Source organism: Culex quinquefasciatus, chromosome 2 (assembly GCF_015732765.1).
Source record: "Culex quinquefasciatus strain JHB chromosome 2, VPISU_Cqui_1.0_pri_paternal, whole genome shotgun sequence".
NCBI classification, from domain to species: domain Eukaryota; kingdom Metazoa; phylum Arthropoda; class Insecta; order Diptera; family Culicidae; genus Culex; species Culex quinquefasciatus.
Window position 1 is genome coordinate 7,807,496 of NC_051862.1, and position 14,884 is coordinate 7,822,379.

Genomic DNA, 14,884 nt, shown 5'->3' on the forward strand with positions numbered 1-14,884 from the left:
TTTGTCAAGTACATAAAATTCGACTAAAGTACCATGTTTTATACATCAATCGACGCGGCAGAATGTCCAGAGCGAGTTGTGGCGCTATAACCACGGCAAATAGTGTCCAGGGCATTCGTGGAAATACAATGTCCCATCCCAGAGGGTCCCGGAGTACCAAACCTTCTTAGCATGGTGCTCCCAACGAATACAACCAAAAATCTCGGAGCGTATGGTGGTGTGTCCCCACGCTTCTTCCTCCCCTGTCGATTCAGAATTGTGTTGTTGTTCGAACACTCCGTGCTCAAACTCAACCCAATTACGAGTCATCTCTGCGATACGGCTTTACGCAGTAGGCCTGGCCGCTTTAACGCTTGTGATGTTTCAATGCATTCTAATGCAATGGCGCACTACAAATGTTAATAAATGACAAGAAGAGTGCTAGGCGTCATCTAACCTAAGGCACTCTCCAGGATCCCTTCGAAAGATTGGCTGCGCTAGGGTCTGATTAGATTAGATTAGATCAATCGACGCGGCAGAATGTCCTCTTTAAGACACTGTCATTGGATTTGCAAAAAACTTTTTCTCTTGAAAAATACAAAAATAGTTTACTTAAAAAAGTAAAAAAAGAGGTCAAATAATTGTCCATACCCCTAATAAAAGTACAAAATCTGATCGATTTAAGTGAATTAAGTTATGAAATGTTGTTTCTGTGTCAAATACTAGTAACTCTAGCCAGTTTGTGACAACTTTGAACTTCTGATAAATTTGTTTAGTTAGTTTATATTAAAAGTTGGTTTAAATTTAGTTTTTTAAGTAAAACTTAACAAAACATTAGTTTATAAACAACTATTTTTATAAAATTGCTATTTTATGTTTATGTACGAGTCTCTAATGAAAAAGTTTCAACAATATTTGTTCAAAATATACATTGTTTTCATCCTTTTTATTGACATTTTTCGACCAAAAATACTGTTTCGGAACAATACCGTTAAACAATCCGGATTGTCCCTAAACCGGTTTAACCGATCGGGGGGAAATTTTGTGGTGGTCAGTTTTAAGAAAAACAAAACTTTTTTGTATATGCTTTTCTTGTTTCATATTTAATATTTTAATTTGCATTTATCATTGAAGAAACGGCTTATATCCACTTTAGGCAAAATCGATGTTATCACGCCAAGTGGTAGAGGACGTTCCAATGCATCTTATGAAACTTTGGCTTATTTTACCACCTCTAATCGTTACCATTTACCTTTTCAGTTTTTCATGTTTATACATTCACTTTTAGAATTGTTTGGTTGTTTTCACAATCTATATGTTGGCACCGCGATTAACCATCCTATAGCGCAGCACCTGAAACACGCCAGGCAAAAGGGAACGCACAATATTATCCTTTTCACTCAGATCTTTTCAAACACGCACGAAGCAAAATGATCATCGTTCGGTCAAAACGTTCATCGTTTGTGCAAAACGAGAGAGAATTGAGAGAAAAATATCCATTTCCGGTCTCTTTTCGCTCAATTCTCTCCCAATTATTGTCGAATTCCTTCATTTTCTTGACATTCGCGTCCTACTTCCTACTCCCTGATTCATGTTTGTGACTTTTTACATGCATTTGAGTTCATCGCTCATGAAAAAGAGTTCATTGTAAGTGCTCGTTTGAAAACCTACCAATGAAATCGAGAATAAGAACTCGGTGGCCTGAAAGGAGGTCCGCAACGAACGGCCGGATAAACTGAGAAAATAGGACAAAAACAAACCATTTCATGTGCAAGTTAGAAGTGTGCTCGGGCGATCTCTAAAATTATTTGATTTCTCCCTAATCTGTGCCGGATTCGAATACCAAAAACAGTGTTTTGATCCGGATTAGTGGGTAGAATCGATTCACTCCCCAATTAGGGCAGAAACTTACTTATTTGTATTTCTTAATTAGCTTTTAATTATGCCCCACGTGGAATATTGGCCGAAGGCAAATTTGTTACCTAATTGAATATCGATCGATCGTAGCCTGTGAGTAAAGTTCATTTGATCTGGAGAACTTTAGATTCTAAAACTAATGCGAAAACTTTAATAATTAGTTAAATACTGTGCCCGCCAGCAACAATAGCACCAACAGAGAGTTGCATCGGTACTTAAGGAAAAACTGCTCATGTAAGATAGTTTATTCGCCCAATTCTCTATGATAAATCAATCATCAAATTCGAATTCTACCCTGTTTTAGTCAATGCATTTTTTCAATAATTCATCAACGCCATTTTGGCCGCCATCTTGAATTAAAAAATATCATCAAGCTTTTCTATTTCTATCTCCTTTCCTTTGCAATTTTAGTTAGTTTTTTGTAATTTTTTTACTCTTGGTTAGGCTTCATCCGTAAAGTACGTCACGCTAAAATCAGCCAAAATTTACCCCCCTCCTCCCCTTTGTCTCGCTTATCCTATACATGCAATGTCACACATCCTCAGAAACCCCCTCCCCCTAGAGCGTGACATACTTTATGGATGACGCCTTATAAGCAATAATCGTTTCAAAATGGATTTAGATTCAACACACAGCTGAAAGGAACTCCAGAACTCTGTAATGTGTTGCAAATGAACTAATTACAACATGATTATTCACTAATTAAAACGAATTGAATTGAAACATTATTATCAATTATTTCTGACATAACATCTGTCTAATTTTATGTAGGATGTCCTAGCCAATGACTTACCTACAACCTTTCAAATACACTAAAACAATATAAAAATCACCACAACTTTGCGAATTTGTGCACTGAAATTCAAAAATTTACGGGGGCTCACGGATAGAAAATTTCCCTCGCGAAATGGCACTACCAAAAACAAGGCTGTCGGTGCGCGAAACTTTATTCGGCACGTGCGAGGTTCTTAGCTTTGCGAGAATTGAAAAACGACTGAGTCGGAAACCGGCCCGGAGACATCAACACGCGTGTTCTTGAGAACCACGATCGTTAAATGAGTGACTGAGAGAACGCAACCTAGAGAACCTGAGAGATAGAGAACCTTCAAAGAGAAATGGCACTCAAACACAACAAAACTCGCTCTCCCGTCTCTTTCCCGCGATCATGTGCTTCTGGACGAAGTGACTCAATTTTGACCAGTAACGACACATTCTCCGGGCTAGTATAAAAGTGGGAAAATTTTAAAAACTGATTTAATGGCGAAATAGATGTTGTGATTGGATTCTGTATAGATAGTTTAAGGTGAAGCCGTTGATCATTTTCGAAGAAAATTGATCATCACTCTAAAATGCTCCGTGTTGAATTCAATTTAACGAATTTCAGCACCAAATGGAATCAGCTTGTGCCAGTTGTTGCCTTCTTGAAGCCACTGAAACAATTTTTGATCTAAATCAAATGTGTTTCAAAATTTATATAATTTTGTGGTACAGTCATTGACGTCCCAGTTGGCAATCATTGAATAATGACGATTTCTAAAACTTTACAAGGAGTGGATTAATCGTTACCAAAAGTATTGCAACAAGGTTCCTCTTTTTTTTCTCAAATGCTGATGTAACTTTGTTGTTGTGTCAAACAAAACAGCTGACTTCTGTGTTTGGCATAATCTCAGCAGTTGTTACGAAATATTTTTTGTTAAAACTAAGATTTTTCCAAACTAATTATTGTAAAACTGCTCTTACACAGTAAAAAATTTCTGTGTAAAATCGCATGCAAAAGCATGCACATCACCTTTGTGAGCAAAAGCATGTAATATTGTATGAGAAAACGTGTACACAAAAAAAGCATGTACAAAAGAAAAATAAATAAATTTTGCACACCCCAAAAATAACATCAATCTGTTGAGAGTCACATCCAGACTACCAAGTCCGCGCCCCAACCATCTCGGCTATCTCGCCGCTGTGAAATAAGCTGGATCAACACCGATGTAGCAGTGCGTTCCCCATACATCGTATACAGTTAATTCAGTATACGACGTACGGGAAACATACTCCTACATCGGCGTTGAACACAACTATTTCTAGACGGTGAGATAGCCGAGACGGTTGGGGCGCGGACTTGGTAATCTGGATAGGACTCTCAACAAATTGATGTTATTTTTGGGGTGTGCAAAATTTATTTATTTTTCTTTTGTACATGCTTTTTGTGTACACGTTTTAGCGGTGTATGCACATCGGAAGGAACCGGTCAAGAAAAATTTCAAATGGGCAGCAGCGGCAGCGAAAGCAAGCCAGAGAGGGTGAAGAAATGCCCCAAGAAAACGCTCCGTCTCCTTTGTTCTGCTGTTCGTAAAGCTGTTTCTTGACCCCTTTCCTTCCGATCTCCATACTAGCCTTTTCGCATACAATATTACATGCTTTTGCTCACAAAGGTGATGTGCATGCTTTTGCATGCGATTTTACCATCGGATTTTTTGCTGTGTAGTAAAAATGTATAACACCCATTTTTTCATTGAAAAGATTACTTCATGCCAGAACCGAGGTACATCAAGTTATGAAACGTTACAATACGTTGCAAAGACAATGTTATAGGATATTGGACGAGCTTTCAGGTAAAAATATTTTTGCAATTCCACTGTGAAACTGTCAACTTTTCCTGTCCTTCTGGAGAAACGAAACGGCCTACTTTTCCCTACCAAAAAAACAGAATGGAAAATTAATACCTTTCAATAACAGTGCTGAAAAGTTCTACTTTTCAGCACTGAAAAGTTGAACTTTTCAACACTAGTACAGAAAAGTAACATTTTTCAATATTTTTTGCTTTGAATGATGAATTTACTAAACACATGAATGTTTGACATAAAATTCCATTAAAGAAGCATTTTTCGGAATTGCAAAAAATGTTGTAAGCAACTCGTTGCAAAACTTGATTTTTCAGCACTCGTCGTATTTATCCAACTCGGTAAACCTCGTTGGATAAATGTACAACTCGTGCTGAAAAAATCTTCTTTTTGCAACTTGTTGCATAAACTACCATAACGATACTGAAAAATCAAGTCAATATAGAAATTCAAAAACCATCAAAACCCCATTTTTTCAACAATTTTATTTTTAAAACCGCTGTAACTTCACAAGGATTGGACTTAGGACTGTGGTCAATACGGAGACTTTTATGTAAAATTGTCTGGTGAATCGATTCCCGTATTCGGTTTTTGAAAATTTTGACGTTTAGAGCACATTAAAAAAAACAGTTTCCGTAAATGATTTTTGTATTTTTTTAGGTGAGTTGCTCCATCCTGCATTTTTCGTGAGTCTTTTTGTAACATCTAAGGCTATCTTCACACAAATTTTGAACGAAAAAAAATCGTGGGCTCCCCTCCAAATTTGACTATTAAACATAAAAATCAGAATATCTCATAAAAGTGGCGTTTTTTTGGCGTATTAATAAATTACCTTTAAGGTCGTAGAAGGTGTCTTTCATTCTTGGGGCAATGACTGTCAATGATAATTCTGAGTTCAGGGTCCAGAAATAGTAAATTGAAATGAAAAAATAATCACTTTAAATGTAAAATGCTTCTACAAACAAAACAATAAAAACCATTTTGTGATTGATACATTCTGAATCAAGATTTGAATGTTTTTCTAAAACAAACATGGCCGATTGGGGATGATGCCTTCCAGAGCCTTAAAATATAGTGGCCTCCCACGTATGTCAATGGCGTTCTAACCACACTAAATGAGTAGCAAGTGGCAACATGATACTGAGCTTTGCGGCAGCCAAATATTGAAATGGTTAACGTAGGCTTCTCTGCTTAAGGTTCAATTGTTGCTGCTAAGTTTACATGTGGAATAATCGGACTTTTCCCAGTCACAGGGATGTGTAGGGGACATCTTAAGATGACTTCGCTGAAAAAATCTCGTTCCTAGAACAAATCCTGTTATATGGCAGCTGTCTAAAGTTGAGGTACGTTTTTGGCCAAAACTGACCTCTCGAAAAATATTTTTTCTAATATTTTTGTTGGCATTGCTCGAAAACTATCCAAATGTTTGAAAATCTCCACTTCAAACATTGTAGCATGTCAATACGATTCCCTCGAACAAGAAACACTGTTGGATGACTTGTTTTTACCATATCGTTGTATTTGAGCATCATTTTAGTTTCATTTGAACCATTTGGGGTGAGATTTAAGGTAGTGTTCATCAAAATCCACCATATTTTGTAAAAATGTTAGTAAACTATCTAAGAACGAATGTACGGTGAAAGATTTTTGATGTTATTTAAATATCGTTTTTGTTATTAAGAAATTACGAGAGGTGTACTGCCCATGATCGCATAAATGTCCCATATGCATTTTCGTCACTTTTGAGTTTTTGATGCAGTTTGGTTCAAAATCGTGTGCTCTTTCAAAAGAGCCTATAACATCCAATATTTGGTCTAGAAATCAGGAGGAAATCCCGTTTTTTCGTGAAAACTTAACACGTAGCCTTATGTGTGGGACAAACTTGTTTAGCGTTTTTTCTCAGCTTGCTGTTTTTGCATATGGGACATTTATGCGAACATGGGCAGTGTATCGTTTTTTGACGGTATTTTAAACCTTTCTTACATCCTTAGGCTTCATCCATAAAATACGTCATCAATCAATCAATCAATCAATCAATCAGCCAAAATTTACCCCCCCCCCCTTTGTCAAGCTTTCCCTATACTTATAACACGCAATGTCACACTTTCTCAGACCCCCCCTCCCCCTAGAGCGTGACATACTTTATGGATGACGCCTTAGGACCAAAAAAAAGTGCATCAAAACACCTTGACAGAATTTATACAGATGAACACGACGAGGAAAGATTTGAGGAAAAAAAACAATACACATTAAAAAGAACATTACGATTTTTAATTCTAGTTACAAATGATACAATAATTGCTTAACATAAAGTCAATGGGTTTCAAAAGGCTTGTCCCGGACGTCACTTTGCTCTTTTAGACTAGGTGTAATAATATTTGATTATTTTTTTTCAATCATCGAACAACAAGAAGAAATAACAATTTATTGTTGATTTCTAATTAGTATTAATATCAACGAGTATTGACATTCGACATTCAATTTTATGGTCGTTGTAATGTAGTGTTACTTAGGGGAAACATACCCATTTTAATCACTCTAAGCCGTTCGACCGATTCTCATCACATTTGCCGTTTTCCGCTATTAAATCAACATTTTCAGATGTATCAACAATGGAAAGTTGCTTGCTCACTTTTATTTGAGCTATTTATTACTTTGGAACAGTCAAAAACACTTTATGAAAGCTGTAATTCATTATCATAGTGCTGATAGGCCGATAATAGACATAGGCTGAGAAAGGGTATAGTTCCCCTAAATGAAGTTTTATAATTATCAAATGGTAAAATATAAATGCTTAAACTAGCGTATGTTATTAACTCCTTGCGTGTTGTTCAAAATCTTCATCAAACTATTGGACATATGGTAGGGCCTTTCCTTGGAGCCATCGTTGCGTTCACAATCTTCCACTGAAAAGTGGAGGAGACAGTTATTTTTGAATCATTCGAAATTTCTGAAATTGAAGATACTTACAGAAACACAGACACAGCGTGTCAATCGCCACGGAGTAAACGCTGAAGAACACATTCGCGATGACGTAAGTTCCGAAGAATACCAAAATTGCTGGAGTGGCTGGATAGTTGAGCTGTTTGGTGGTCTCGGTATGGAAACAGGTGTAAGTCAACGCTGCCATGCTGCTTGCCAGAACTAATTTAGATAAGAAGAACAAAAATCCAGTGACACCGTTAACGGTGATCACCCGCAGAACGTTTCTGGATAGCAGGTTGAACGCGTCCTTCGAACTGGACCAAAAGTCTTTGCCGTGGAGGGCGCACATGATGTACGCATTCCGATTGAGGAATTTTAAGAACTTTTCCAACACTTCAAAACAAAACCTGCACGCGCACACGATCGCCCGGATCACTCCGAAGTCGTACTTGCGCAGCTGGCGATCCATAAACTCCAGCACTTTTCGGATGATCTTGGTCATGGCGATGATGAACGATCCGAAAGCGAGCGTTCCCAGATGGTAGCGGACGGTTTGGAGGAATCCTTCTTTGAGAACAAAGTACTGCAGATTTTTCTTTGGGGTTGTCCAGTACCAGGTGGCGAAGGTGAACGCCAGAACCATCTCACCGAAGGCGGATGCGAAGCTGACTCCCCAAAAGAGTCCGACCACGTTGAAGGCCTGTCGGTAAAATTATGAAGATATTTTTAGTGTCCTTAGTTTCCTAAAAAAGTCTACTAACATGAAAGAACCAGACAATTAAAGGTGTCTCAATCTGCTCGAAATGGCAGGCAGCCTCACCGGTACAGATTCTATCACCTGTTCTCTTACAGCTTTCACGGAACGTGGCCGGACTGCAGATGTCCCCGTCGCTGTATCCATTGTCGCATTTACACGATTGTGTTGCGTTCAAACCCTTAACCCGGAACACGGGTGCACCGATTGAAGCTAGCTGGAGACCAACGGTGATCGCGAATGTGATCACTAGAATTTGAACAATCCAAGGGAAGATAGGAAAGAATACCGTCGAGAAAATTGCTCTGACAGCTCTGAAAATGATCGAAATGCTTCATTTGAACAGGGTTACGATCGCTGCCGAAACTTACTTGCTACCCTCCTTGACGAGTGCGATCGCGAGCAAGACACGTTTGCGCATGGCCCAAATCAATAGCAATAGGACAACCAACACGATCAATAGAATTATCATTGCCGTAAGCCAGTAATATTCCGATGCGGATCCATCCATGTGAGTTCGGATATTGATATTATTCATTTTGAAGAGTGAATCCAGGAGCCGATCAACTTCCGGGTGTATGATAACGCGATTTTTTATGGTGTCATACTGATTGTAACTGTAGTAGATGACTGCGAACGAAAAAAAATGTTTGGTTGAGGTTATGTTTCTGAATCCACAGGTACCAAAACAAACCGAAGATCAACACAGCGAATATACTGGCAATGGTTATCCAAATCATGGGTTTCGCGATCCAGCGTAGCATCAAAATGAACAACACTGTTGCTAGCAATGAAAGCACCAAAACGCCTAATACAAGAAGCCACGATTGTCGAACGTCGTCAAAGAATAAATTATCAGTCTGTTGGTGAAATATTGGGCAATAATGTATTAAAGTACGCAATGACCACCACTTTGCGACCTACCTCAGATAGAACTTGAATGACTTCAGCAAAGTTTTCCGGCATATCCTTTTTCGATGTAGGCCAACAAATCTTTGAGACTATCAAAAAAAAAAAACACGTTACAAATACCGAACGACATCCTAAGATTGGGTTGTAGGTTTCACCCTACGAACTTACACAGAGCACTCTTGAAGTATTCCTCTGCACAGAGATCGTTCTCGATGTACCACTTCATGTTACCACAATCCTCTAACTTGTCCTTATTGACCGTTTGATTACATATCAATCCATTTCGGTAATATGTTTTACCTGCTAAACATTTGTAATATACAAAATCAAAATTCTCCTTAGGACACTGATCGACGCAGATTCGTGTTGAGCGGCAACTGTGCAGCGTTATGTCATCCTTGTCGCACTTTTTAAAGTCGAAGAAGAACACGTAGGGTTTGTCCTCAACCCCGGCGTCGACGCCACACCGTAACCCCTGGGAGTCCGTGTGCACCACAAACTCGTCCAGGTTGTCGGCGATCAGAGCTGCAAAAAAGAAGAAAGGATGCTTGAAGATAGATCACTTTAACGATTCGTAATTCTTACCGTATACGAACACTAGTATCCAGCATACTAGGAATCCAATAAGCGTGTACAGCCAAGAAGGGTCCGTGGCGGATCGCCTCGACACAGGTCCCTTGAAGGAGTTGTTGTGTTGGAACGGAGCAGCTGGAATGTTGGACAGTTTCAGAATTTATCCAATAGCTTTGAGTTTAGTGTTTACCCTCCGTATGATGTCGGACATCGTTCAAGTTGTGCTGTACAATAGAGCGGCTTGGTCCATTGTAGGTATCCATTCTTCTTTGAATCTACTCTGAAATATAGTGGAAAATATGCACCATTTACTGAGAAGGCTTGCATTTAAAATTTAAAATATAATTTTATCTGATAGATCTGAAAATTAAAGTTTTATTTCATACCTCGTATCTTGAAAAATCGGCTTTTGAATATTTTACTTTAAGTGAGAAACTAATTTTTCAATAAGATTTTCTTTCAGAGGCATTTAATCAATAACCCTCTAACGCCCATGGTCATCAGAGCTGCTCATGGTCTTGTAGCAGCTGCTCTCTTGTCGCATGTCGTTTTTGGGCTAAATTGAGTTACCTTTCGACCTTTACAGATCCCAAATTTGATTTCCATCCTGAAATATTCAATTCCAGAGTTTTTTTTGAAAAGGTCCTATAAGCTATTGTCTTTCATATGTTTATAGGATCTAATCAAAAAAAAGTCGAGAATTAAACTCCGAAAGCTGCTGCAAGTGCGACAACTGACCAAAGGAAATTTAGTCAAAAGCAGTTTGACACACGTTCCTGCCCAATGACTGCAAGCATATTTAATTGCATATTCAATTATAACTCGAGACTCCGGCAACCCAATCTCAACCAAAATTCGAGAAAATGCACAGAACGGTCAGCCAAACAAAACGTGTTTGTTATTGTTGCGTGCTCTAGTTTTTGTTTGTTCAAAGTCAAACATTAAAACGCGTTTTTCTCGGAACGTCAAAAAGCAACGTGCGACAAGATCGCACGACAACTTGGCGATCAGTACTGTCCCGAGCATGGGTAAATAACAAGGGAAATGCGTAATAATACCTTTCTCTGGTATCAATACCAAATTTTGGTATTCCTAGACCCTTTAAAATTTGTCTTAAGGATTATGCAAGAGCAAAATGTGGTATCATACCAATTTAAGGTATTGTTTTGATATTGCAAAATTGCAGAATTTGTCAATGGTCGAACACCACATTTTGGTATTCTTTTGGTATTACTGTATTTTATCAAATTCCTCTGAAACTATGGGAAAATTTTGACCAATTTTAACAAAATAATTAATTTTGCGCTAAAATGATGTCTCAAAGCGAATGCTTTAATTGAAAACCGGAAATTTCAAACTTGATTTTAAACATTTTTGATATACCCCCTATAGAAATGACTTGAAATTGTGGAAAATTTTCTAAGTCAGGATGGCACATTTTGGTATTATTTTGGTATTGAAAGGTTTCATCAATTTTCTCTGAAACTATGGGATTTTTTTTACCAATTTGGACAAGATAATAAATTTTGCGCTAAAATGACTTGAAAAAAAAATGTTAAAGCTGGTTATAACATGTTTTGATATACCCATTAAGATTTTTTTTTAAATTGTTGAAATTTCTCTAAGTCGGGATAACCAAATACTTTGAAAAACGAGTCAATCGAAAGATTATTGAATTTTGGTGAATTTCAATCCAGTTTCATTTTAATAACACTTATTTTTCAATCTTGTTATTTTTCAGAAGCTTCAAGAACTTCAAGCACAGGCCGTTCATCAATGACAAATGCATTCGGTGTGGTGAAGAATATCACTAAGAACAACATGGAATCATCAGGTGAGTAGATTTGGCTGTTGCATATGGATCATTACCGTTTTTTCACTAACTGCAACTGCTGCACTAAAAATGGTATGAAAATACCAAATTTTGGTATTACTTGTGCAAATATCAGCGACCAAAATGTGCTCTTGGTTGCCCAGTAATAGATGGTAAAATACCATGAAATCATACCAAAATCATGTATGTGGAAGACTACAGGAATACCAAAAAATGATTTTCCAAGGGCGCGGGAATACCTAAAATTAAAACCATGGCAATACCAAGTTTTGGTATTCAAGCAATGTTCAAAAATCCAGAACACCTCAACTTGGTATTGAAATGGTTTTATTTTGAGATATTATTTTACCCTTGGAATAACATGGTTTGGTATTGTTGTGCCCTTCCACATACAAGACTTTGGTATGATTTTATGGTATTTTACCATCTATTACTGGGCAACCAAGGGCACATTTTGGTCCCTGTTATTTGCCCAAGTAATACCAAAATTTGGTATTCCCGTGTTATTTACCCCTGCTCGGGGTTCCGAATATGAGGGATGACTATAAACGAGCAATACGAACGAAAAACAAAATTATCGCTGGCCAGAAACTGGACAAGATCTGTACGCAAAGGAACAATACCTAATATAAAAACTTGATGATAAGTTAAAATGGAATGAGAGTCTCCACGATTGATTAATTATTCTTGGCGCCAACCGAAAATGCTCCTCCACGAGAGCGCTCGGCTTGCAATGCGAAAAGTGCAAAACTTAAGCCGGCAAAACTTGTTTCAACAAACACTGCTGTCTAAAAAACTGCTCTCCGACTTTAGGGCTCGTGCATGAACGATGTGGTCTCAAAAAAAAAAATGAAAATTTGGGTACACCAATCCTCCCCCAATTTCACCCTTTTTCAATCGTCTCTCGCCAATGAGACCACGTGAAATATGAATGACCCCTTACGCATGTTCTCACAAATACACACACAGACATACACTTGGACATCATAGCAAGCTATGATTTGCGAGAATTGGATGATCGACATTCAACAAACTGAGTTTCAGGTTTCAACTAACATCTTGGGTTTTATTTCCGTGTTCAATTAATTAGCCAACATTGATAAAAATTTAAAGTTTTAAAAAATTACAGCATGTCTTAAACGCACTTTTTAATACTTGCCTTTGCACACCTCTCAATCAAATAGAATAATTAACTTGGTTTAATTGGTCGCTACGAATCATACTGAATTTTTTTCGCGCCCGTCCCGGTCCGGTCCTTCCAAAGAACGAATTGTAACTAAATTTTCGAAAGCAGAAGCACAACCACGCGGAAGGGACGAAGATTAAAAGCAGACAACTGCAAACACACCCACAGAAATGCTCGATCGTGCAGGAGAAGTTGCGATCTGTGGTGGATGCCTCTATAAGTAAGTACATAAATATTATACGAGTTCCAGTCTATGTGTGGAGGATTATCTACAGCGCGGTGGGTTAGCATCCACGATCAGCAATCGACGCAGTTGTGTTACGAAGCTCAAGCTTACCGGTCACGTTGGTACGATACACGCGGTCACCACATAAATGGCGACGAAGATGGTGGAGTGAAGAAAGCGAAATTTAATTTGGAATACAGATTTTTATTTGGTTTGTAATTGAGTGTGAAAAAAAGGTAATTTATGTGTTTAAATTGGAAATAGTTATCGAAAGAACGTGCTCTCAACTGCTGTGTGTAAATCAGGAAAATTTGTTGGGAAACTGGGCGTCAATGTTGTGTTAAATGTTGTGATAAAAAAAATAAGAAATAATTATAAATAAAATCATGGCTGCAAATTTAACCAAAGAAAAACGTGGTGAAATTATTATTGCTCTCTAAAAGAAAAAAAAATATATGTCGTAAAGTGAAAGCAGAAAAAAATCAAGAGCAATAAAATTTGTGTTAAATGTGCGCAGCAGTGATGATCGACGATGGATAGTGACCTTGGAAGGGGATTAAGATCAGCTTGGTGTGCAAAAGAAAAGAAAAAAAAAATGATTTGCTCGCTTGAGGCTGCGTGACCTTGGAAAGGGATTACAACTGATCGACGCACAAAACAGGAATGTGTGTCGGGATCGTGATTACTTATTGGACATTCAAGGTGCGTATGTATTGTAGACGAGTGAGCAACAATTTATTTTCGTTTGCTAATATTGTGCAGAGAAACTTTGATGAGCTTGATTCCTCTATAGGGTTGGCTACCTATGATTTTTTCATTGATGATTTTGACGATGAAAATATAAATATATATATATTTTTGTGATGATGGATAGTAAATGACATTTCCGGTTGCTACGAAAAGATTAAAATTTTCGGTAGTTACGGAAAACGTTAAATTTCCGGTTGTTACGGAAAATGTTGGATTTTCGGTTGTTACGGAAAGAACGAAATTTCCGGTAGTTACGGAAAAAAGTGAAATTTCCGGTTGTTACGGATTTGAAATTTCCGGTTGTTACGGAAAGACTGAAATTTCCGGTAGTTACGGAAAAAAAGTGGAATTTCCGGTTGTTACGGATTTGAATTTTCCGTTTGTTACGGAAAGACTGAAATTTCCGGTAGTTACGGAAAAAAGTGAAATTTCCGGTTGTTACGGATTTGAAAATTCCGGTTGTTACGGAAATACTGAAATTTCCGGTAGTTACGGAAAATGTTGAATATCCGGTTGTTACGGAATGAAAGAAATTTCCGGTAGTTAAGGGAAAAGTGAAATTTCCGGTTGTTACGGATTTGAAATTTCCGGATTTTTACGGAAAGACTGAAATTTCCGGTAGTTACGGAAAATGTTGATATTCCGGTTATTATGGAAAGAAAGAAATTTCCGGTAGTTACGGAAAGAGTGAAATTTGTATATGCATGTGTGTGTTTCAATGATAAATATTGGCAGTTGAGAGTTCGTTATTGTTGGTTTTGATTTGTCTTTCTAAATGAGTGTAAAATTTAAAATAGGCAATGATGGATGACATTTACGTCCCACCGGTTTCAACCGCTGAAACGGGTTCCGCTGCTCCGCCGGGGTCAACTGCGCCACCGGCATCTCCAGCTGTACTTTTCAGTCCAGCATCCTACAATTTGCCACAATTTAAGTTCAGACACCTTCCTACCTCAGAAGTGAGCAATGCGTGGATTCAGTGGATTCGCTGGTTTGAAAATATCATGATTGCGAGTGGTATTTCTAACAGCGATGCTCGGAAAGCTCAAATGCTGGCCATGGGAGGCATTGAGCTTCAAGGAGTATTCTACGGTTTGCCAGGAGCGGAAGAGTGGGGCTCGAATGCGTATGGAGCGGCAAAGCAGAAACTGACTGATCATTTCTCACCCAAACAACATGACTCGTTCGAAAGATTCCAGTTCTGGTCGAT

General features: G+C 38.0%; 1 protein-coding gene across 1 annotated transcript; it reads right to left on the reverse strand.

Annotated features, from left to right (window-relative positions):
• Positions 1 to 7,250: 7,250 nt before the first annotated feature.
• On the reverse strand, positions 7,251 to 12,865 carry LOC119768034 (choline transporter-like 2). The gene is made up of 10 exons (XM_038258329.1): positions 12,672 to 12,865; positions 9,869 to 9,953; positions 9,691 to 9,813; positions 9,274 to 9,630; positions 9,118 to 9,194; positions 8,888 to 9,053; positions 8,565 to 8,823; positions 8,201 to 8,507; positions 7,485 to 8,139; positions 7,251 to 7,420 (listed from the first exon to the last, which is right to left on the reverse strand). The coding sequence occupies exons 2-10, from the start codon at positions 9,939 to 9,941 to the stop codon at positions 7,314 to 7,316; spliced, it is 2,124 nt and encodes a 707-aa protein (XP_038114257.1). The 5' UTR covers positions 9,942 to 9,953; positions 12,672 to 12,865; the 3' UTR covers positions 7,251 to 7,313.
• Between the last annotated feature and the right edge of the window lie 2,019 nt (positions 12,866 to 14,884).